This window comes from Necator americanus, chromosome I (assembly GCF_031761385.1).
Source record: "Necator americanus strain Aroian chromosome I, whole genome shotgun sequence".
Lineage (NCBI taxonomy): Eukaryota > Metazoa > Nematoda > Chromadorea > Rhabditida > Ancylostomatidae > Necator > Necator americanus.
The window spans coordinates 21,927,723-21,952,081 of record NC_087371.1 but is presented as its reverse complement, the minus strand read 5'-3'; the positions used below and the strand labels follow the sequence as shown (position 1 = coordinate 21,952,081).

The 24,359-nt window shown below is 40.7% G+C and overlaps 2 protein-coding genes across 4 annotated transcripts in view; one reads left to right on the top strand and one right to left on the bottom strand.

Moving 5' to 3' along the window:
- RB195_006477 (uncharacterized protein) overlaps positions 1–1,716 on the bottom strand; it is a gene marked incomplete at both ends in the record, with an annotated part of 10,687 nt that extends 8,971 nt beyond the window's left edge. Inside the window, 4 exons of the mRNA XM_064179576.1 lie at positions 651–681; positions 1,161–1,280; positions 1,351–1,441; positions 1,543–1,716. Of these exons, the coding sequence (XP_064036521.1) occupies positions 651–681; positions 1,161–1,280; positions 1,351–1,441; positions 1,543–1,716 (416 nt within the window). The remainder of the gene's footprint in view (positions 1–650; positions 682–1,160; positions 1,281–1,350; positions 1,442–1,542) is intronic.
- The window catches only part of RB195_006476 (uncharacterized protein), a gene marked incomplete at both ends in the record, with an annotated part of 26,874 nt that extends 2,515 nt beyond the window's left edge, over positions 1–24,359 (top strand). Inside the window, 29 exons of one of the 3 annotated variants that reach the window (XM_064179575.1) lie at positions 11,749–11,751; positions 13,136–13,264; positions 14,060–14,202; positions 14,509–14,638; positions 15,196–15,339; positions 15,433–15,541; positions 15,633–15,736; positions 16,559–16,691; positions 17,019–17,100; positions 17,495–17,604; positions 17,664–17,781; positions 17,838–17,995; positions 18,066–18,223; positions 18,424–18,509; positions 18,661–18,742; positions 18,859–18,965; positions 19,054–19,216; positions 19,708–19,788; positions 20,693–20,800; positions 21,413–21,520; positions 21,602–21,670; positions 21,734–21,840; positions 22,145–22,279; positions 22,343–22,548; positions 23,000–23,142; positions 23,248–23,374; positions 23,430–23,494; positions 24,061–24,214; positions 24,286–24,359. In XM_064179575.1, the coding sequence (XP_064036518.1) occupies positions 11,749–11,751; positions 13,136–13,264; positions 14,060–14,202; positions 14,509–14,638; positions 15,196–15,339; positions 15,433–15,541; positions 15,633–15,736; positions 16,559–16,691; positions 17,019–17,100; positions 17,495–17,604; positions 17,664–17,781; positions 17,838–17,995; positions 18,066–18,223; positions 18,424–18,509; positions 18,661–18,742; positions 18,859–18,965; positions 19,054–19,216; positions 19,708–19,788; positions 20,693–20,800; positions 21,413–21,520; positions 21,602–21,670; positions 21,734–21,840; positions 22,145–22,279; positions 22,343–22,548; positions 23,000–23,142; positions 23,248–23,374; positions 23,430–23,494; positions 24,061–24,214; positions 24,286–24,359 (3,336 nt within the window). Of the gene's footprint in view, positions 1–11,748; positions 11,752–13,135; positions 13,265–14,059; positions 14,203–14,508; positions 14,639–14,992; positions 14,996–15,092; positions 15,120–15,195; positions 15,340–15,432; positions 15,542–15,632; positions 15,737–16,558; positions 16,692–17,018; positions 17,101–17,494; positions 17,605–17,663; positions 17,782–17,837; positions 17,996–18,065; positions 18,224–18,423; positions 18,510–18,660; positions 18,743–18,858; positions 18,966–19,053; positions 19,217–19,707; positions 19,789–20,692; positions 20,801–21,412; positions 21,521–21,601; positions 21,671–21,733; positions 21,841–22,144; positions 22,280–22,342; positions 22,549–22,999; positions 23,143–23,247; positions 23,375–23,429; positions 23,495–24,060; positions 24,215–24,285 lie in introns of those variants that run through there. The other 2 variants (XM_064179573.1, XM_064179574.1) reach the window with 2 other exon arrangements.

Sequence of the window (24,359 nt, the reverse complement as noted above, 5' to 3'; positions counted from 1 at the left end):
CAACAATCGAAGAAGAAATAAACCATGCAAACAAAGTCATTAGGACGAGATTTCCTGTTCTCCGTCCTGGATTAGTGGCGGTCTACAACCGGTAGATCGTGCCGGAGTTGTCGCTCTGGGTCCGAGGAGCTGGATTACGATGCGCAAACTGGCAGTCATCGAGAAGGCGGATGAAGAACCACAATCTAACTTTACTTTACCGTAGAATAACCATCGAACAAAGAGGGCTTTTTTTACATAGAGCATAATTGCGACAAGTCCATCAAACTAGTATTTATAGCATTATTTGAAAAACTATCAAATCGCTGAATAGATCAGAAATTGACGCGATCGAAACGAATCGAACGAAAGGCATAATTTGTAGTACATATATGCCCTGATTCTTTCGTGTCTAAGAATTTTTCTTTTCGCTGAACAAACTGTGACATTGATGAGTCACATGTTAGACGCTTCTCCATAATATATTCTTCGATAAGAGAATTTTGTGTACTTTAGGTGCAGGTAGCGTCCAATATGATAACCACGCCGAAAATCTCATCTTCATTCTTCAAAGAGTTCGTTTGCTAACCTCAAAATACTCCTAATCTCACCCACATCTAAGTTTTGCAGACATACACGGTTCAGAAGACTAAAAATAATTCGTATTTTACCTCGCATAACTGATCCAAGACAGGTTTCGTCCTCACAGAGGAACTAAGGAGTGATGTTTGCCCTTCTCCAAATTCGCAATGTAGGAATCCAGACCTGTAATATTTTGATGCTCGAAAAACCCTTCAGTATGGCTCTACTACCAACATTAGTATAGTAGAAAAAGGTAAAATAGTATTGGTAGTATTACTACCGATACTACTTTACCTTTTTTCTTGGTGCTAGACTCTATTAATGTTCGTGTATTGTCCTGAGAGTACATATATTCTTCCCAAGAATCGATTTTTTTTTTTGTAAAACCAATAGTAGTAGAACTTTGCAGTTTATAGTAAAACTATAAAGTTGATCAAGATCAGACAACTATCGATCTGTTCTATGATCTGATTTCGTTTCCGATTGCAATCCATTATGTTTTCCGCGATACGATGTGTACGAGGATTCATAGGATCACGACGCTGGCGGATGACAGTCGAATGAAATGCTTTTTTAGCCACGAACTGAGCCACGCAGACTAGCCACAAAAGCCTCTTTTTCATAAGATTTTCGGATAGCCCAGGACTGCTTGCTCCGGTCAGTTGACATCGGCGGATTCAGCTGCACAGCCGCTGAGTTGTAGCCAGCTGGGCACAGTCCTTAGCACTTGGGCCTTAACGTCCACTAAACTTCTGAATGGAACTCTCGGATTCAGCCCTGGTCGAGAACCCTCCGTAGAGCCATGCGGTCGGGCTTGCTCTCGCAGCTGAATGCGGCCACTTTCCGGTCCGCGACTGCACGGACCACCTGCCGAGCCCACCTGCAGCGAAGTTCGTGGCTATGTGGAACGGTTTTATCGATCGTCATGCATCGGATGAGTCAGCGTGCCGGGTGGGGCGGGGCCCACTCGTCGGACGTCACCGATCCACCTTCCGAATCGGAAATGCGTCTGCTTGGCAGTTGGCCAACTCGTTTCCGCATTTCGAGAATCCTGTGAGACTGATACTTCTTTTTACGTATGGTTCCGCCCTTTCGGTCAGGGATTTTGACCTTTTCCCAATTCGACCTTTTACCAAAATGAGTCTTTCCACTCATTGAGGATCCTCTTGCACATCTCAGTTTTTGTTGTTGATTCAACTTTTTTTAAACTAGCAAAAATAAGGATCCAGGACCGTACTGTACTCCTTGGCTTGTTGTCAGCGGAGGAAAAGATGACACACGACCAGGTCAACATAACAACCGCTAATACGGTCCAATTCTTCGTGCGTTCATTTTGGAAGGTTTCCAGAAATCCGTAGTTCATCGTTCTCATCATCCCTTATATGGTCTTCTCTATATGTCTTGGATTTAATTCATCAAGTTCAGGTTCTCTTCTGTATTTATAACACATTCGCATAAATTTTATTACTGCTACGACTTCATGTTATCACCACAACTTATTACTACAACTGCATCATGCTTCTTTTCTATTATTATTACGCTGCTTGTTAAAGTGTTGAGAAGGATAAGATGCTTATATCTGCTTATTTCAAGGCTGAGATTAGAAGAGAATATTTCTAGAAAATGCAGTACGCTTAGTGACAATATAGAATAAAATAAGGGATAAAATATATAAAATAAATATGAAAAATATATACGAAATAAGGGATAAAATCTCGAACAAAAAAAAACATTTTTTGTAGGGGCAAAAAAAAAATGCTCTGAAAAATTGTTTTGGAGTGTAATCAATTCCCAGTTTTATTTGCCATCCGCGGAAGTCTTAACTAACCCTGGGAACTCCTGCGACTGACCTCTGCCACTGTAATGTGCATGATCCGTTAATCCTATGCGCTCGTTACTAGATTGGATGCAATGTTTGTACGAACGCTTGTCGGACACCCAGAGAACATTATAAATCTATGGTCATCGTTATATGATTACGTCCTGTGCACAGATTTCCCAGAAAAATCGGGGATTTTCTGAGATGTGGAGATTTCGGTGTGAATTCGCGATGTGATTTATATGATTTTTCAACAGCTCGATGGTCATCTCCAAGCAACCTCGATTTCCATAAATGAAATTTTTGTAAAACTGTAATTTTACCTTCTATGTGTCAGAAAATTCTTTTTCTAACCATTTCTGCTGGACAAATGAGGTGTTGAAGAATTCCGCTGCTTTCGTTGATCGAACAACTGTTTTGGCGGAAGTAATAGTTACAGGACGCGGGCCATCAATGACTCATCCGTTGTTTTCGAATGATTTTGCCGCTGAAACCACATCTCTTCCACCTTGTTATCATCACACTTCCTTTTATTTTTTGACATTTTTTGTTGTTTTTTTTTTGTTAACAACTCTGTGAACTCTACTCTTCACCGTTGTTTACTCGGATTCGAGGAATGCTCTATAGAAACAGAGGGACGGTGCAGTGCTTCTACTGCAGATTTTCCTCCTTTGTTTAATTTTCTCTCTCATTTTTTAGATTTTATATAGGATATTTGCCCTTTTAAATTGCCGAAAACAAAGTAAATAAACGCAGACAATAAAACATAATTGAACAAAGTGAACTTTGTGAATTTGTAATTTGTTTTCAAAGCAATTTTTGTGATGTTAGAAAAGATTTGTTTCCTTTTAATCGATGAATGCTGTATTGAAATGAAGGGACGGCGTATTGAATTTTATATGTGATTTTTTATGCCCTTGTTAGAGATTCCCAACCCTTTCCTCTTTTCGATATATGGCAGTGAGTTGAATCGATTCTCTTTTTTCTCTCTATATTTTGTTCGCGAAGAGTTTTTTGCACTTCTTGACCAAAGATCGCTCGTTCGACACCCAATCGCGGAGAATACGCTGAATTTCTTGTCGGTCGATGCTGTTAGCGCTAACGCAGCCGTGTGCCCGCCGTTGGACGAAACCAAAAGTCTGTGCCGCGCTGTTCGGCCACTTCCTTCCCCATAAGCATCGCGAAATTGTTAATAACTAAGCTAGAATCACCAACCTATCCTGAAAGTGGCACAGGTTTTTTTCCCTACTACTTTTGAAAACCTAAACCGGCAAAGAATTATTTTAATCAAATACTTATGCTCCAATGACATAAACGATGGTGGAAATCGACACCTTTCGTTTGATGACCCACAGAAAAAGTGATTTTTCTCTTAGCAGAATCAACTGATAGCATCGAAAGCTACCAGCTGATTCTGTAAAGAGAATAATCACCCTCTTAATTCGTTATTAAGGCCCTAATAGTTTGTTATATTTCGTTTTTTTTTTCTTAATTTTCTTCATACTAATCAAACTTTTAGATATGTTATAGTCTTTTCTGTCTGACTGTTTTGTTGTCGACGTACTCACTCTCTGTGATACTATTCTCATACTTGAAAAGCATTCATTCGTTCTACGACTTCTACCTCTTACTGTAGTGTCTACGTCCACAAGAAACATCAAAACACTCTAACAAAAGATGATTAAATTTGAAATGTGCATGATTTTCTTTAAAATTTCTTTTGGCTGATTTCTTTTTGAAGCAAGCACATTGCACTGACACATTTTCTACGGTTGTGTTCAACTGGATGAGCGCGACGCCTCTGCTGCAATGCGCGTTCCTTTTCTGCTTCGATCTAATTTCCTTTTCTCCCGCCCCAGTCGAAGGTGCTTCGCGGTTATTCGGTAGAATACTCTCGAACATGCAGCAGAACATACGAGTGTGCACAGCTCCCAGCGTAAATCGTCCCTTTTTCCACGAATATGTTGCCTGCTCGTATGACAACCACGTTCGATCCTTAGGTTTATTCCTCTCATGTTTCAGAAGTCCACGGGGAAACTTCCTTAATGCTTTTATAAGCTGGAATTGTCTGGGAGTCATATTTGGTCATTAGGAAAGTGTTTCATTCGAGGGCCAGGGTTATTCTTAGAGTAGTTATTTCGTTCCAGACTTTTTCGTCTTCTTGTCATATTTTTGTCAATTGTTGACATCAGCAATTTGCTTTGAGTGCGACAGATAAGCTGAAATGACACGTCGCCGAATCCCTGCGCCATCATCGCCGCCAACTCGGCATTTTCGTGATTGAAATTCTTTTGACGCAGTGAATCTCCGTATGGTTAAGTAAATATGTATACTTCTAGAAACCTTCTAGAAACCGTGAAAGTTCCGTGAATGCTGTCATAATGACTGCAACTTATCGGTAGTCAATGCGAAGCAAGAGGTGTGGATCTTGGGAGATGATGACTTGTTCTGGACGAGACATTTGAAAGGATATGTTGCAAATGTTCTGACTTTCCGAGCTCCAGGCGAGAAAGCGACAACGCCGAAACGTTAGCCGTTAGACGTTAGTCAGGGACTGTTAACAAACTTGGCTCTTGCTCCACACTGACTATCGACAAGAACTTCTAGGAGATTTTTTTTGCTTTAAAAATAACTTCCTCTTCGTGAGTTGCTCATAGTTTCTTGCTCGAACACTTCCTCTTTCTGTTTGAATGTTTATAAACTGAATAAAATAAATAGAAAATGAAATAATAATAAATAAATAGAATAATAAAACTGAATACTTATATCAAACTGAAAATGATCTGAAAGACACCTTCTATTCATACATGCGATAATCGGAGTTGGTGCTTCGACCCCTTCACTTCTGGATGGTTGGCCCGTCACTTTGGCTACACCCCATGAGCAGACCACTTCACCTGAGGAGGGTCCTGCTCTTCCTTATCGCACTTATACTTCTATTCAATTCTCGCTGACAGTATCAATCAAACATAAGGAAAATAAGTAGAAAAAAGGAAAGAAAATGAGAGAAAAAGAAAACAGCTAGCTATTAATTTACCAGCAGTTATATTTAGCGGCAGAAGAAATATCTGTAAAAAGAAAGAAAGAAAAAGAATCAGAAAAAGGCAGGATAACGTTAATAAAGTTAGGAAGAAATTAAATTACGTTGATCATTCTCCCTCATTTTGTGACTATTCCGTCTCGGAAAGTTGTTTATTTTAATTTCCCTTATGTTCCTTTAATGCTCTAATCATTTTTCTTTTTGCGGTGCATAAAGTAGCTGTGACAAGCGTCTCGGGCTAGGATTTGAACGGTTTTGATGACTAAATCTCTTTCGCGCATCTTCCATCTCGTTATTTTTTGGTTTATGTTGAAGATCGTTGCGTTTCCGCTTCTTACGCTTACTTGCTGTATGAAGAATCTCTTTATGACGTCTTGCAAAACAGGTCCATGAGGAAGGCGTGGACTGCAATGAATGTTCAGTCACTTCTGCTCAACTCCTCGTATTCTGCTAGCGATTCCCGAGTTTTCACGATTTCCAAAGCATTTTATGGATTTCTCGCTTGGTTGCTTATCTTGAAAATCTTTCCTCCATCCACCTTATCACCGTTACAGATTCTTATCTGTCTCTTTCTGTTTGTCTTCACTTACTGAGCATACAGGTCTTTTTTTTCTTGAAACTAAATTCGGATAAGTAAACCCATTGAACATCCTCTAGCGTTTCCCTCATCTTTTCTGTTCAGCTGTACTTTAGTTCTAGTTTACGAGAAATGTTAAAAAAAAACAATATCTAAGAGATTCGCGCAGGTTTGTAAGATCAGGATGATTCAGCCTCTATTGAGGTTAGTCACTTTTTTGCTGAGAAGAATAAATGTCGTGTTGTTATACAAGCAGCGTTGCTACTTAATTTTTGTAGATTTATTTTTGTACCAGCGTTTTGGGCTCAGTGATATCCATACTTAATTATTTATTCGTGGTTGGTTAATTAAGTTCTGAGCTTTTCGAAAATAGCCTAGATAGTCAAAAAGCTGCGAAGTACACGTGGACTACCTCATAGACGCTCCCATTCTCAATCCCATTAATATTTTGGTCTCTTTCTGGGTTAACGAGACAGTTTCTGTTTTAAATCAGAAAACTTTCCTCTGCCACTACAATCCTTTTTTGTTGCTATTATCTTCTTAAAGTTCCCGATTTCTTTGGAAAGAAATCAGAAGAAAGATTCCTGATTTCTTTCTTGAAAAAATCATATTATCAAGTTCCCATTATTTCAAGTGGAAAATATTCTCGAAATTCGTTTTTGAATGCTTAGCATCCGACTCTTTCTGTTACCCAATGAAAATATCTGAATAAATCCACTGAACATAATTTAAGAACTTTAGGAAAAAAAGGAAAAAGTTATGGTATTCAGCAATCCGGTCGATTTGGTTAGTGACAATTGGGCTTGAGCAGCTACACTCCTGAAACTCATTTAGTGGATTACGCTGCTTGTTCCGTGAATTTATTCAAGTATTTGTTATTGGGATTTATTGTCTCATTATTTGAAGCTCACCTTACTTACAAGGTGGTGCTTCCTTATCTCTTCCTAACACATTCTAGATTGCTCGTTGCACTTACTGCGCTGTAATTTAAAGAGCAGCTGAGGGCGGTTCCCTTACGAACCTTTTTTTCGTTTTGGTGACGAGTGACTCACTCATCCGGAGAAAAACTTCCTTGTCATGAGTCAAAACATTGCTTTCGTCCATCTCATTCTGTTTTTGAGCGAGTTTCCTTTGCAAATCTTATTATAATTATTGTTTCCTGTTGCTTTTATTTATTCTCTTGGTTGTTGATGTGGATCTGGACCATTATTCCAGATATACATACATCAGACATATTATTATATTATTATTATAGGAGCATCAGATCATTAGATTATAGCATTCTAGATTTGAAGAAATAATTTCTATGTCTCCATAGCAGACTAATGACCTGGAAACCCACTACACGAATGTGTAAAGGCAATTTTATCCTGGTTTTTTTCAAGACGAAAAGAAAAAGAAAAACGACTGAGAGAGCTTCGAACACTTCTCCCAGGAGGAAGTTTTCGACATGTATTGTGTCACGAAGAACAGGGGATAAAACTTGGTCACAAAAATAAAAAACCTGCAAAAACACTTATTCTCAATGATTTTCAGACTTGCAATTTTTTTCTTTAAAATTACAAAAATTCTTTGTGGATATTCAAGCAGACAAATCTCCACGCGGTATTATTTGTTGGGAACCCCTTTAGCGTAAAAGTGATGCTAACTGTTATAAAACTTGGATATCATCATTTTCCACAACTTTTTATGAAATACGCATTGATTCATGGCTGATGTACGCCTCTCGAAACATATGCACATTATCGTCGCACACGTTATCGCTCGTTTCATGGCGTCAGTGTGCGTTCCGCAAGTCGCAGGACCAGCCTCTTTACGTAACTGCAAACGTTGAGTAAATAGTTCACTTATACGTGATTTCTCTGCCTTCCGTTCTTTTTCCGTTCAATGAGCCGTCTACTGTAAATTACGAAGATTTGCGTATGTGCTCGTTTCATCTCTGTGTACATTTGAACCATTTACGAACGTGCCAGGAAATTGACGACCCAGAGATCTCTTCAGCAAAAGCTAGGGTTAGGCTTGTAGATCACGAGTATGAGCGTGACTACGCTCAAATCCCGTAGTAATTCTGAAAAAAAAACAGCGTGTGAAAGAGCTTTAGTGCTCGAGTATTCCTACGATGCACCTTATGACGCGTCATCCGAGAACACTTGCCATGTCCGCGAGCGAGAGGACGATAGTCAAAGAGGTTTCTTTGGCAGTGGATTTAAGTAGAACGAAAGAATGAGCAGCTGAGCGATTCGGCGCGTGCACGAGGATGGAGCGTTATAAGATGTCTTGTAGGAAAATTCGTACAGGAAGGTCGTTTCCCACGCATTTTTTCAGGACGATTAGTTGGAATTGAGTGTGAATGTGCTCATACTACTAGTCTGCACGCCTAGCACTATCTTACCCAAATCAATTTCTCTGTCAATTTCGTTGTATGCTGCCTTCAAGTGAACAGTTTTCGGTCAACTGCGGTGAAGGACACTCTCATTTTCCGGTTTTCGGCTGTACAACTCATGCTCGACGGTGAAGAGAGACGTTGCCCTGTCAGCCATTATTCAAAATCCATGTCGGAGATTCATAATCTCGTCGTACATCCACTCCTTTCATCGTTATTCCATTAGGAACAGGTACTAACAGCCGTCTCCGGTTGGACTTTAATACCCCGCTGGTCTCGTCCTCATAAATAATGGCTGTACGAATTACTCAAAAGAATCCCTATGAATAATACGCATGCACAATACACCTTCCGGTGACTAATGGCGTGCAAGGAAGAGGTACGGTAGGAACGAGAAGCGAAATGTATGCTATCGAATGTTAACTGCAGCGCATAGTTGGGAATGAACCATTCGAGTCCGTAACTGGTTTTTGAACCGATTTGTCACAGTGGAGTGTCTACAGCGCTCTACAGTTTGGAAAAATAACAAAAATCTGATGATGTTAGAGAAGCCGCCAGTGTCCGTATATATTGACTATATTCCTCAATAAGTAGGAACTATTTGTTTTCATCGCCTTTGGAAGAAACTACTGATCCCATGAAATTAGCTTGAAAAAACGTTAAGAGACGCAATCAGCGAAGAAACATCGAGAATGGATTTTGAAGAAACTGTTCCTGAACTATAGTTCAGATGTGTTCCAAGGTAAAAACGGATAGAATTCGGTGCAGTCCGAAATTTTAGCGTAAAAGAGGTCGTGTCGTGAGTTGTGTTTAGTCAGTTAGTGTGAACAGGTTTCCCGACAGAGAAAGAGAAGATGAGATGGAAAAGAAAAGAAAAACGACTGGGAAAGTTTAGGACACTTTTCTTAAAGAGGAGGAAAAGTTTTCGAGATGTATTGTGCTTTGTAAGAAATGCGATGCAAATTGATCACAAAAATAACAGTTTACGAAAACATTGATTATAAGCAGTTATAATCATTTGACTAATCATTTAGGGGTGGGTGTAGTGTAGCGGTTAGAGGTTCCTCTTCCTGCACGATCGGAGGTTCGAATCCGCCCTAGTGCTCAGCAAGCCTTTCATCCCTCCGGGGTCGAAAAATTGGTACCAGACTTGTTTGGGAGGATAAAAACACTGACCTGACACATTGGCTAGCCCCCGCAAGTCATTGTATAGGCCAGTTACACGTTCGTAAACTTCAAACGATTCTGAATTGAAGAGAACGTGGGGGCGGATCCCAAGCGGATTGATTGACGCCGAAAACTGCATTCTTTATCCTTTATAATCATTTAATTTTGAAAACCAAACAACATTGAAAAACATTGCAACCATTGGCAGTGTATCACGAAACTGACGATGTTGGTACCTCTGTGGACAAATATGAGGTTCGGGATGTAGATTAATTGGATTACGGTAGGGAGTGTCGCCCTGCTTAATTCCAATTGATCGTTCTGTGTGAACTACCTTAGCTTCTGCAGAGGTCTGGACGCGATACCTTTCTACCGGTTCGGTTCGCTCAGCAGTCTAAATATTCATTGGTTTCACTTGAATATGTCGCCGAGGAGACCTCATTGGTCTCCGGCCGCTCGCTGGTGGATGCGGCGCGTGCACGAGGGTGGAGCATTTTTACATACCACATACGAACAAACGCCGCTTCCCAGGCTGTTCTTCAGGACGATTAGGTGCAGCTGAGTGGGATTATGCCCATAATTGTAATTTACACCCACAGAGATCCCAAGATCGTCGGCTTCGCGACACGCTTTCTTTTTGAACTTCTACTTTTTTTAAAGATAATAATATATATCATATTTTTATTTATATATTATATTTATGTATCCGAATATTACTGTTCTTCCCTTCTTTTTTTTCTGCCTGTTTAGTTCTACAATAGTGCGCACAAACTTCGTCATAAAGGCGGTATGTTCGCTGATGCCGCAGTCGCTTTTTTAAAATTCTCTAAGCGATGACTATTTAAAAAGAAAAAAGGAAATACTACCTTGAAAAACCTTGAAGGTTCTCATTGAGCTGCTTTCGAAAATACAGAGTCCTCTTTAAAATTTTTTGCAATTTCCTTTTAAAATTCATCTCCAGAAACGGCATACAGCGCAAAAAGCTGTTCGAAATTGGTCTTGAGTGTATCTTCTTACCCAAACTAAAACGAAAACTTAATAAATAGGCGGCAAGCCATTATTTTACTTTTTATTTCGCATAACATGCAAAATAAATCAAAAATCTTATTTTGTTATCCTAAGCAGCATTTTGATCAAAGCAATTCTGCATAAATCATTTCCATGGTAAAATGTCTGGAAAATAAATTTGCGGTGATTCTTTGTGTAGGTCATATCAGAATAGGAATTTCATTTCCACCGAATTTCCTGAGTCTTTTCCTATACTTTTTTTCTGAACGTCTCATTCTTTATTGCACTGTTCACTACAAAAATCATCACGGTTTTATTCCTCTCCTTATTTTCTATGGATATGTATGTATTTTATGCTTCCACATTGTAATTTTGTACACAAGAAATGCAATGTTGTTTTTTTCATTATATCTGCCAATACTATTATTTCGTGAAAATTACATCATATTTATTTTTCTGTTGGTCCCACCAAATCCACTACACATTTCTTTTTTTGTGTTTTTTTTTTTGCGCAAACGGGACGGAGAGGGGTCTACAATTTCCTGGATATATGCATTGGCTTTATCAGAAAAACCCTGACAAAAACTAAGAACTCCCTTCTCAGGTTTCTCGTTGAGCCTGTCATTCCCCAGCAAATCCATCCCTTCTCTTTTTTGTGGATCTATATTCATGCGATGTTGTTCGTCTTGTGGTGCTCTGTTTTCTCTACAAGTAGTAAATACTAGTTTTTGAAGTGTCCTAAGCCGCTTTCGGCTACGTAGAGTAGTTTCGAATCGTGTTTTGCTACTTATTCTTACATCTTCTTCTACAATTAAACTGGACGATGTGGAAACTAAGTACATATCCAGCTTTCGAGCGTTTCCACAGAACTTTGTGTATTTCTTTTTCAATCGCACCCGATGTTATTAGGCAGTCGCATGAAGTTGTTCATCGGCCGTCTCAGAAATCGCTCCTCTTTTCATCAAATCCTGGAATTCTTGTCTCTTTGTATTTCTTCTCTTTTTACCTCTCTATTTCCATCCATGGCTTATATAGTATTACGAACTGCAAAATCTTCGTCACATCGTTCAAATAGCCTCGCTTTTTCTTTCCACCGCTGAATTTCAACGTCAATCAACTGTTGGTTTAGGATTGGTTCTCAATTTGTTCGACTGGTTACGTTGATCTTCCACTGAAACCAGTCCAGATGAAGGATGGTGAAGATTTAGCTCAATTATGGGGATTTATTCAATTCAAAACTATTAACAATTCACTTTTCTTTCCTTGGAGGCAGTTTTCTTTCTTTCTCTGAAACTTACAGACCAAAGAAATTTCTCCGGACGATAATAGGTCCTCGGTACGGATAACAGTAATTGTACCTTACCCAAGATACGCGTATATATGTATAGAGAAGAAAATTAGAGACGAAATCAACAACAGACCTAAAACGGAATCCTTCCGAAATTTTATGGGATTATTCCACAGGAAGTCGCAAATTTTGCTTTCAAATCATTAAACATAATTTTTCATTTGAAATAGACTGACTTTGAACAAGATGCTTCGAGATCAAAGCTGTTCTCCTAGTGCGAAGAAAGTTGAGGCATATGGGGCCCAGAAACCCCTTAGTGGGGACCTGTCTCTAGGATTGGTTATTTCTTCGATGGTTTTTCGTTGTCATCACATCTCTGCGTCAGTTCCTGTTTCCAGAAAAACGCGAAAGGCTGGGGAGTTTACAGTTGATCTGGGAAAGATCATAATAAATATTCGAGAATTTCACATTATCTTATGCTTTTTGCCTTATTATATGTTTGTTTTTGTGTCCTTACGGGACCCCCGCGCGAAGATGTAAGGTTTCTTCGACCGTCCCAGTTTTTGTATTTTGTACTAGATATTATCAGATTAAAATCCGACTATTCTTTCGATTCTACAATCAAATCGAAACGTCTTGGTTTAATGTGCAATATTACGTAATGGGCTGCGTACAATCCGACGAAATGATTTTGATCTGCAAGCGAAACATTGTGGCATTGCTAGCAGCGAGCTCACAGCAGTTGAAGCTGCGGGACGCTCCCACAGCGCAGACATCTGTCGCAGATCCATCGTAAGCAGTACAGATACCGCATATTCTTCACAGGACCGATTTTAGCGTTAGGTGGACCACGCCAATGCTCACTGAGGTTTCCGGGGTAAACGGAGAGCAGTTTTCGTTTGATGAGCTTTTCGCGTTTAAAAACGGCCAATCTTGGGATGATTTCTACATTATGGGAATTACCAGCTCCTCTTTGACTCCGCTGCATAATTGCGACCATCTGATTTGCCAGGGCATACGGTTCGTTTTATAAACAAATAACTCCCGACTCGCATTAGAACGGTTTGGATTCAAAAGTACATAGCTCAGGATTATTTCACATGAACTTTTACTGGATAGCACTGAATCCAACACAGGCCGATTTATTCGCCGGGGCTCACTAGACACTGGCTCTTGAGTCTTCTTAAGAATTATTAGTGGCAGCCATCGCAGTGCTCACGAAGGCATTTTCCTATTAAGAGTTTCACAGAAAGATGAGGTTTTGAAACAAAACGCACAACTTATTAATTCAGGCGTTCCACTGGCAGTCGAACGTGAACGTACAGCATGTTGGCGTCGAAGACATGGTGCTGCTCAGCAAACTCACCGAGCAGGCCATCGCTGACAATCTCAAGAAGCGACTGCACGGCAATAGTATCTTTGTGAGTTCGTTCCTCATTTTTACGGTCTCTGACCACTTTTACTGAGCTTTTCGCTACAAAGAACTAACTGGAACTTTTCCGACTGATTGTTTGAGCAGCAGTCAAGATTGGCAGTTGCCTAACAGGAGATTAGTCTTTTTCATTGGTTCTACCATTCTAAGTGAAATCCTTCGGATAAGCCGTGGATTCTCCACAAATTCCCCAATAATTCAGAATAAATCTGTGGACAAAAAAGAAATCGCCTTTGAACAACACAGGCCATAGCTTGTGTTGTTCAAAGGCTAGAACCCCGAAGTTTGTGCTACGAACCAAGGCAGCGGAAAACGTGGAAGTTTTCGAAAGAGAAGTGACCACGATTCAGTCTGCATACACTTCAAAAATGCTCGGAATGCTAGCTTTCGAAATCACTGCAAAGATCTACTTTGCTACATAATTGATCTCTCCATAAGCCAAATGTTCGACAGCGAACGGAAAAATGTTAGTTATTGCTGCTTTCAAATTTCTATCTGTAAAAACTCTCCTTTAGCTTCATTTTTGAGGTGTGTTACTTAGAATTCTATTCATTTGAATAGTTGTTTGCATCTGGAATACTATGCTCATTCTAACTCCTCTTAGACCATCAGACAGTTAACTCCCACTCTCAAGCACATTATGTTCATAGCGTAGGTCATCCTGGTAAACGACAATCTTTTCTACACTACAATTTCTTTTTTTTTACCAATCCGCCTATGTCTAATTTTTTACTATCAGTGGGGCTCATCTTGTGATTTCCTCAATAAAATTAGTAATTTGCAGACATACATTGGTCCAGTGCTAATCTCTGTGAATCCATTCAAACAAATGCCGTACTTTACCGAAAAGGACATGGATCAGTATCAGGGAGCTGCGCAGTACGAGAACCCACCACATATCTATGCACTGGCCGATAACATGTACAGGTACAGCGTTTCTACTGCGAACGCTAGATATTTCCAACCGGATGACGGCAGCGCGCGTTGCGGCATGCGTCGCGCTCACCTGGTGCAACGCACTTGGCTCTGACTATATATGCTCAGCCTTAGAAGACATTGCAGCTCAAAGAATTGACTCTGCAATAATTTCTTCTATATATCCCTTTTATCTTCCTCTTTGTTCCACTCCGTTTTTTTTTTATCCAATAAAGTGGGTAACTGCGCTCAAAAATACATTTTGTTGGTTTTTGCAGAGTGGATTACTCCGTTCTATGTGATCATCCTTAAATTCAGAAACATGCTCATCGACAACGAATCACAATGTGTAATCATTAGTGGTGAAAGTGGTGCCGGTAAAACTGTAGCCGCTAAATACATCATGAGCTACATCTCGCGCATCTCAGGAGGGGGGCCAAAAGTGCAGGTTCGTTCGGTTCGCATAATTTATTTCTAAAAAAATCTCTAAAAATCCATCAGGTGGTTCGAACTATACCTTCTCTTTCAAAACACAGAAAGAAGCTGCTGATAAACGTAGCGTACAGAGAGATTTTCGACGTTTGGGTTCATTCCAAAAAGTGTGCTCAAAGTGGTGATTCTTACGACATCGAAAACATGAAAAATGCCCAACAAATCAATGCATCTGACGCATCTTCTGAACTATTTACACTAATGGGATTGGCGAAATTCTCATAAATGTTTTCACACGTCTAGGTGTAAAGAGTTGCTTCACTGTGTAAACTGATTCCTCAGATGCTCAGTATACTTCGTATTTTTTTAGTAGGTTGTGTTTTGCGTTTTCACTGTGGTATTTGCAAACGAGCTGCTAGGGAGAAGAAAATCAGACATCGAAAGTTCCCCGAACGATCTGTTTGAGTGGAATGGTCAACAAAAGTACATTCACTACAGTTAATATAACCATCTAGATTTGATTCGAAAACGAAAAAAAAGAAGGCATGAATTGACCATAATATAAAAATTCAGCACGTCAAAGACGTCATTCTACAATCGAATCCCCTTCTGGAGGCGTTTGGGAATAGTGCCACTGTGCGGAACTGGAATTCGTCTCGATTTGGGAAATACGTGCAGATCAGTTTCGGCCGAGGAGGCGAGCCGATTGGAGGCAAAGTGAGAGTTTACACTGGGAAATATCTGAAAATGGCCGAAGACGCCGAAATTGTTTAATTGTATGCGTTCATCTGTCCTAATCTTTTTTCACAGGTGACTAATTTCCTCCTGGAGAAGTCAAGAGTCGTACAACAGAACCGCGGTGATCGTAATTTCCACATTTTCTATCAACTATGCGCAGGAGCTGGGAAGAATATACGATGTGAGTTGTGCGTTTCACATAACATGGCTGTTTTGATGAAGCATCCACACTGAAGAGGCGCTCAGCCGTTCAAGAAGTTTTTTTCTTGCAGCAACTCTTGGAATTGGAGCACTAGATTACTATAACTACCTGAACCACAGCGGCGTCTACAAAGCTGCAGATACGGACGACGCTAAGGAATTCCAGAGTACACTTGTGAGTTCTAATATTCATTAAAGGAATAAAACACAGATCTATGGTCCACCCGAATCGTTCTGATTTGTATCGCAGCGTCGCATAAACAGCTGCGTACAATGTGGTGCCATTTATTACTGTATTCGGCTGCAGTTGCGGATACCCGCGATCCATTACTGTACACGCAGCGCTTCCCCACCCACTCTATAGGCTGCACCTGAGCCGTATTCAATTTACTTGTCCGTAAGTGGATAAATACAATGGAAATGAAACCATTGTCGTCTACTTTTTCCATTTTTTGACACAACTCGTTCAAATAATCCTGCGGAATAATAATAGTCAATCCAAAGAGTGCTGCAAAGAAAGAACGTGTATTTCTGCTTTATTGGATGGAAAATGTAGGCGACAAAATGCGAGGCGATCTTTCAAGGCGTCTGTAGCTCAACATCGATCAGAAACTCATACATTTTTTTGAAAGTTCAAGACAATTCCAGAACTCCAAACGGATGTGACGCAGTCCTAACCCGAAGTGCTCTGAAAGATACTTCAGGTTAGGACTTCCTAAGTTACCAGTACTAACTCGTAGCAGCTCTAGAGCTCCTACGTTGATGCTCACAGATCGAGCTTTGAACGATGTTGAGCTTACTTGGACTCCCTCCTCAGTAGATGGAAAGATTCCTTCTGAATTACGTCTCACTTATTCTGGAAAAGATGTATCTCTTCTCAGAATAACTGTTTCTAAACTTTCAACATACAAGTTTTCCATCAAAAAAAGGTGTAGAAGTTTCGTTGGAATCTAAGGGTAAAGTTTCTCTTGGAACATTTTAATATGGATCGTTCCAGCATGCGATGAACGTGGTGGGAATCAACGACGAAACACAGCTTGAAATCCTGAAACTCGTTTCTGCCGTTCTCCATATCGGAAATATTTCTTTTATGGAAGAGAACAACTTTGCTGCCGTCGACAATGTAGACAGTAAGGAATTTGTTTGCTACAGCGAAGAATCGGTTCTGGAGTTCTCTTTGCAACAGATTAGCCAGATCTGTGTTTAATGAAGCATTTGTAACAAAAAAAACTAACTCCCTCGGAAAAAGTTGTTTGAAGAGAGAGCCACAAATGCGGTTCGGACAGGCGCTTTATTAAAAACTATACCACTCGTTGTTCTTCGTATCTCGTACGGCATTTCATGCATGTGCACATTCGCATGTTTTGAGACTAGAGAATGCGTCACCGAAAGTCTCAAAAATAGCTGAAATTCTAAACACAAACTTTGGAATTCAAAGACTCACAGTGTTGTTTTAGTGTTGCAATTCCCTGCTTTCTTGCTTGGACTTCCGCCAGAGGCCATTCAACAGAAGCTCACAGCGCGTAAGATGGAAAGCAGGTGCGTTTTTGTACCCGACCTCTCCCGTATGGTCAATTAACAGAGAGTGTGTCGGCTATAGTCAACGCAAAATGTGTTCAAACTGGCGTGCGCGACGCGTCTGCCATAATCCGCATTTCTTCTCTGCCCCACATACACCCATACACTCTTCTTCCTCTGCCTTACCTCATTCAAATCCTCATTGCTCAACGGTTGAACACATTTGACGTCTGCTGCGAGGGGAATTATTTCAATGTTCAAGTTCTACAATTTTCTTTTATTTGAAGTGAATTTCTGCTTAGTAAACTCAACCAATTCGTCTCCATTTATTCTTCAGTAGTTTTTGTTGAGCTTTCTTTCTTTCAAGACTTTTTTTTATGACCCTTGAATTTTACTTCCTGATGTTTTACTTTAGGTGGGGCAATAAAACTGAGACGATCGATGTGACATTGAATGTTGAGCAGGCGAACTACACAAGGGATGCGTGGACAAAAGCGATTCACGCTCGAGTGTTCGACTATCTAGGTTAGAGTCTCAATAAGAAAAACGGCACCTCATCGCTTCCATTATCTCCTGAATTCTAGTGGATTCGGTGAATAGAGCGATACAAGTCGCCGATGGTGTCGATACGGGTCTTTCGATCGGGATTCTTGACATTTACGGGTTCGAGATATTCGATCACAATGGGTTTGAGCAGTTCTGGTATGTTCCCACTCCTGTATTTGCGCTGAGTACGCACCGTAAATGCAGATGTTCAGCATAAACTTCGTCAATGAGAAACTACAGCAGATTTTCATTGAGTTGACACTAAAAGCGGAACAGGAAGAATACGTCCGTGAGCAGATTCGATGGCAAGAGATCGATTACTTCAACAACAAAGTCGTCTGCGATTTAATCGAAGCGAAACGGCCTCCAGGTAGCCTGGCGGTTTCCAAAATGAATTTAAGTTTGATCAACACATTTCACCTATTTGCGGAGAATTTCAGGAATAATGTGCATTTTGGACGACGTTTGCGCGCAGAATCATGGACAGTCCGAAGGAGTAGATGCCCAGTTGCTGAGCCATCTGAACAAGACCTTCTCGCAACATCCGCACTATCAGCCTGGTGCTCAGTGTTTTCTTGTGAAACACTATGCTGGCGATGTAAGTTGTTTTTCCTCTTAGGACCTTTTCATTCCCTAGCGTTGTGAGAGAAACTTAACAGTTTGCTTTCTATAATTTCTTTCGCCAGTTTTTCTTCGACTAAAAGTGGAATTTCACTCCAACGTAAGCTAATATGTTGTCGTATTCACTTGGAAAGTTTGGTTTACCTTGCGGAAGTTTGTTTTTACCCCCTTCTTCAGGTGGTCTATGATGTTGATGGTTTTTGCGACCGTAATCGTGATGTGCTTTATCCAGATCTCATCCTTCTAATGCAGCAAAGCTCTAAGTTAGTTTTCTCTTCAGTATTAGGGTACATCTTAGTTCTGTTCCTAGTTTTAGAGAAATTGAAGATTTCGAAGTAGGATTGAGTAGCACCATATTAGTATGTCTAACTTGACTTCCAATGAAGTTCCCGACAAGTAGGTGCCTCATTTCAGCGCATTTCTCCGCTCACTTTTTCCGGAGAACGCAAATGCCACAACTGGAAAACGGCCGACGACAGCATCCACGAAAATTCGAGTAAGTACTGTCATGGTCAGAACCTTCTCTTTTCTCATAGTTTGCCAACTTTTTTGACGTAGCCAAAACATCCATGCTTTTAAGTGCTTCTAGTTTTCTAACGCCTTTCCGTTAAGAATCAAGCGAATGCTCTTGTTGAGTCTCTTATGAAATGTACACCGCACTACGTTCGATGTATCAAACCAAATGAGACGAAAAAACCCGGAGATTGGGACGACCAGAGGTATTTGTTGAAATTCACAACCGTTGCTAAATAGCCGAATTGCGTTTCTTTTCTTCGCCATTGTGCGAACATTTGTACGAACCTTCAGGGTTCGACATCAAGTGGAATATCTTGGATTACGGGAGAACATACGTGTCAGACGTGCAGGGTTCGCATACCGTCGATCGTTTGAGAAATTTCTGTGGAGGTACGCGATACTCACACAGGAGACCTGGCCTAGCTACAGAGGAGACCCACGGCAGGGTTGTCAGGTTTGTTCAAATACATTAATAAATTCTGTAGAATTTGTGGGTAGATTTTGTGCACTCAGAGGTGTCTTTATTTCTGGATGTGAATAACTAAATAAATTGGGGCCTTAAGACCTAGTGCTCCCACCCCTTCCCCCCACATTTTCTTCGATATTGCAAAATACGGTACCAAACATTTTATGGAAGATAAACCCTTCATTTCCGATAAGTGCAAGATCTAACTCGAACACTTTCATCGTAATTATTTCGCTATCTCCGTTTCTGTAGCTGACACTGTACTCAGAAGGCTTCTTGCTAATCCAAAGCTGAAATAGATGTTGATTGGTCCTCCTCTTATTTCGTGTTCATGCTACTTCGAATTGTAGTTAAATAACACTACATAGGTAGATTGAATCATTCCGATAATTGTGGCTCACCTTCTACGGGTTTCCTTTATCGACGAATCAAATGGAATTTTACGGGAAGCACCACTCATGCTGAATAGAGCTTTTTAGATCATTTGTCGAAGCGTGAACATGGATCCGGACCAATTTCAGATGGGGACAAGCAAGATTTTCATTAAAAATCCAGAGTCGGTAAGTGCATCCTTTTCTTGAATTTCATTAACACAGTTTTATGCGAGAGGTTTTTGGAACAGGCTTTCTTTTTTTTCTGTCGTTCCGTCATATAGACGTGAAGGAAGTCAAAAATGGTGCAAGGCCAGCCTAGTATTGAGTCTATTAGACATTTTTCATGCTTCGTCTCTCTTACTGAGATGGCTCATTGCGTTAATTCTTGCGTAGTTGTCTTTATAGGCAACATACCACGAATCTGACGTGGTCAGGGATTCCGCGGGAAAAGCTGCAGATGGGTTTGTAGATTGCGGGATCAGTGGTGGTTCTGCTCATTTCTCACTGATCGTCGTAAGAAGCGGCGTGGGAACCACTTTGATTATTACGAGGCACGTTAGAACGCTCCTCTATGTATGTTTTTTAGTCCCTTCAGCAACCTATTCATTGATTTTACTTGAATAGGTTGGCGCGAAAACATGATTAATCTTCGACCGATCGTACTTGGCTGTGGCGCGTGCACAAGGGTGGTGCATTGCAGTTGAGAATTGACCGTTTTAAAAGACTTAGCCTTCCACGCCACGATGAGCAGGGAAAGATGAGCGGGACCGGCTCTAATACCGCAATCTACAACCCTAACTTTAGATTTTCTCGCTTTTCCACGGATTTCTTCACCACGTCAGATTCGTGGTATGCTGCCTTTAAGCGATCAACCTGTCAATCAATGCATTGAACCGTCTACATACAAAAACACTAACTATAGTCATGTAGAGCTTAAGAGGTCAAATTTTCTCCTTGAATGGAACAGTGCAAAACAATGTCTTTTTTTTTACAAAAGTCAATTCCATAGCGCTGCTACATTGCAGCGCATTTATATTTTTATTTGTTTCATTTCTTTTTCTGGATAACCCTACTGTAGTTTCCATTTTAGTTGTTCTTATTGGAAGAGGTCCGCGAGAAGAAGTACGATGGATTTGCGCGAAAGATCCAGAAGGCCTGGCGACAATTTAACGCTAGGAAGCATCATACTAAGCAGAAAGTTAGTGTCTTCTTCATCTCTTTCCTTTTTCTTTTCAAACATCTTTTTTTTGTTTAGATAGATCATTTTTGAGTAGACGGCAATTCATTAGTTAGTAGTTGACCGATGCCGGAACTATTAACTTATAAATACTAAATGTGGTATTTTAGCTCTGAGAACATGTTAAAGGCGGTAGAGACAAAAAAAATTAGTCTTATAGTCGGCACCGAATGTGTTTAATCGACAGAATTACTGCGATGCAACTTCGATTAGGGGGGAGCAGAGAGAAGAGGGAGTGTGTGTCAAGTCGATGAAGAGGGTGCGCTGCGACGTTGCACCCACTCGGTTGGACACAAGCAGCGCCAACAATTTTCACACGGTTGTTCAAAATATGATCTCTCAGTTCTTGTGCATTTGGAAAAGCGGGGAAATATCACGAATATATGTGAACTAATTTAATCACCCTTTAGTCATCCTCAGAAAAACATACCGGAGTGCCTGTCTTATCGTCGCCACTTACAACTGCGAAGATAATGATTACTGGTTGTGCATTAGAAATCTTTTGCAATTGATACGGATGATATACTCCCTGATCCTTATCCACTTCTTAATATGTTCACGTTATATTTTCAGGAACAAGCTTCAGATTTATTCTTCGGCAAAAAAGAACGACGACGATATTCGTTGAACCGGAACTTTGTTGGCGACTATATCGGTCTAGAATACCATCCAGTTTTACAAGTATGGCGATTTTTTCATATGGTCGATGTATCGAATTCGTAATTCAGCGAGGCATGTCCTCCTAACCGCATGTATATTCAGAGTCTTGTTGGGAAACGGGAGCGCGTGGATTTTGCTCATACGGTAACCAAATACGACCGGCGATTTAAGGTGATGGGACAGCAATGAATGCTATGTGCTTCTAAAGCAAATCTTGTACATTTTCTGTTCTAGCCGTCTAAACTCGATCTCCTTCTAACAGCCAAACACCTCACTCTGATTGGCCGAGAAAAATCCAAAGAGAAGGTCAACAAGGGCCAATTGGTCGAAGTGATCAAAAGGTACGTGCGACAGTGGTTCCGTAAATGAGGGTAATAGGAGCGACTTTCCCCTTTTCTGAGGGTTAGAAAAAATTCTTCCATATTTTTTGTGGATTAACAAAGCCGTATGTGTGAGTGTCATCGAATGCTTCATTTTTGTCGTAGTGGAAACTGCTAAATCATTGGAGTGGTTATGGGTTTTTTTTTTTGCGCCCGATACAAGCGGAATCATTTACCGTTGGTGAAAACCGCAAAGTGGCTGCTTAGCTCCTAAGGTCGTGTCCCTGATGTTCCATCCTGTCCTGAAATGACTGTGAAATTCCAGGCAAATTGACATCGCCCATATTCTTTCCGTGGGGCTATCTCCCTATCAAGATGACTTCCTTGTGATAAACGTTCGCGAGAACTATAGCTCCCTGCTGGAGACTCCTTTCAAAACCGAACTGATCACAGCACTAAGGTAGGTTAGAAGTTGGGACGAATTCTATCGATCAGAGGGCCTAGTTCTGCTCCTGTATTGCAGCAAACACTTCAAAGAACGAACCCGTGGTGGGATCCTACAGCTGGAGTTCCTCCAAACGCACACGATAACACTGAAGAAAACAAGGTTTGGAGGCGGTACACGACAAATCACCTTCCACCTAGCCGGCGTCGGCCAACGAGCTGAGCTTAAACCGAACGGAAAAGTGCTTCATGTCACTATTGGACAAGGTCTTCCAAACACTACACGTGAGTAACATCTGAGTAGGAATTAAATCGCAAATTACATTCGTAGTTAGATGCGTTCATTCGGGTGTCCACGACACTTTTGCCGCAGCGGAATCTTCTTTTCCGCTTCACGCATGCTTTTTTTTCTCCTTGATCTGTTCCAATCGGTGGCGCATTGCCTGGTTGAACAAATGAAGACACCGAATATAAGTGTTGTGGAAATTGAGTGATTACGTAGTTCTGCTCACTGTATTGCACCTCTTTTGCTCATCAAATAAAGCTTCCGCTACTGGAGTCCAAAGAGTCCAGTAGATTTATGTAATTCTCCCTTGGTCAATGAAAATGATGAGTTTTGTCGGGTGACTCCAAGGACAACAGAGAGGTCACGAGAGTGAGATTTTAGATCGCATTTCAGGCGTATCCTACTTGGTGAATGTTGGTTTAACTTGTGATGTGATGGTGTACCATTTAGGACCAGCAATGGCCCGTCCTACAACGGGCTATCAGCGAAGAGTGGATAAACTGAGGACTTCAACGCGGAAAACGCCTCATCGACCTGCCCCTCCTCTGCATGGTGGACAGGAGTTGAGCAACAACCACGGAATGACAAACGAGGTGAACCAAAGTTATCGTCCCTTCCAATGATCACTAGATCCACTTATCCTCAATGAAATCCGTACAAGCTTAAAACCAACTTTCTGCAACTTCTTATAATTTCAGCTTCCCACATCGATCGTGGACAGACGACCTTCAGGTCAAAGCGGTGTCAGTCAGATCTCAACCGGTGAGAAATCGTCGTCGAATTCGTCCTGGAATCAGTCCACGACAACAAGCGTCAGTTCAGCAAGTAAGAATAGTGAAGCCAATTCTCCATAAGCTGGTATCACTCGGGATATTTTTAGATAATCCCACCCGGTATGGCGGAGTACCAACAGCTTTAGTTCAAGGTCGTGCTGAACCACGAGCAGTAAGTGATTCATAAAGTAAAGGAAAATATTATTATACGTGTTTTAGTGACATCTCGTCCATTTATTTCATCTCCTGCTACTAAACACCATATGATGACTTACGTGCGTTCGTAGTATACATTGGTATTCGAAAAAATGATAGAATATTTTCGACCTTTTGCATGCTTGAATTCTTCGAAGCGTTAGAATGGCCTACTAATATCTTTCACATTCACGTTATTCGAGAAATCGAACCTATGAGGGTATGACGTTCACTGAACACACGGATGTTCGACAAATTAAGTCCGAGTATGAATAAGTATTTTCTAGCGAACTTAATCGCTGTTATAGCTTTCTTTTATTTTTTCGCTTTATGTTTACTATTGTGTGCATCTGGAGTTTCAGGAACAAGAATTCTTACTGATCGGAAGTATTTCCTTAATTCACCTTAGTTTCCATAAAACTTCGCAATTTTTATGTTTTGTTGCAACTGTGTTGGCTTCTTCTTCGGGTTCCACAAAAAAAGGGTTCTAAGATCACTTCTTATAGAATGACCGTGTACTGGACGCCTAACGTTAATTTTCAGGCTGACGTTCGACCCGCTCCTCGACCTAATAAGCCTAAACCACCGGCTAAACCACGGCTGTACCCCATTGTCAAAGCTTTATACGATTACGATGCGCAGGATACGGATGAACTATCTTTCTCAGCCGGTGACGAGATTGAACTAATGCAGAAACGTGCGTACCCATTACCATGCTAAATTCTCTGGATCAGAATACCATACCATATCTGTTCATGTTTGTTTCAGATGATTCCGGTTGGTGGCAAGGAAAACTAGGAGACAAGATTGCGCTCTTCCCTGCTAACTATGTACAGGAGTGA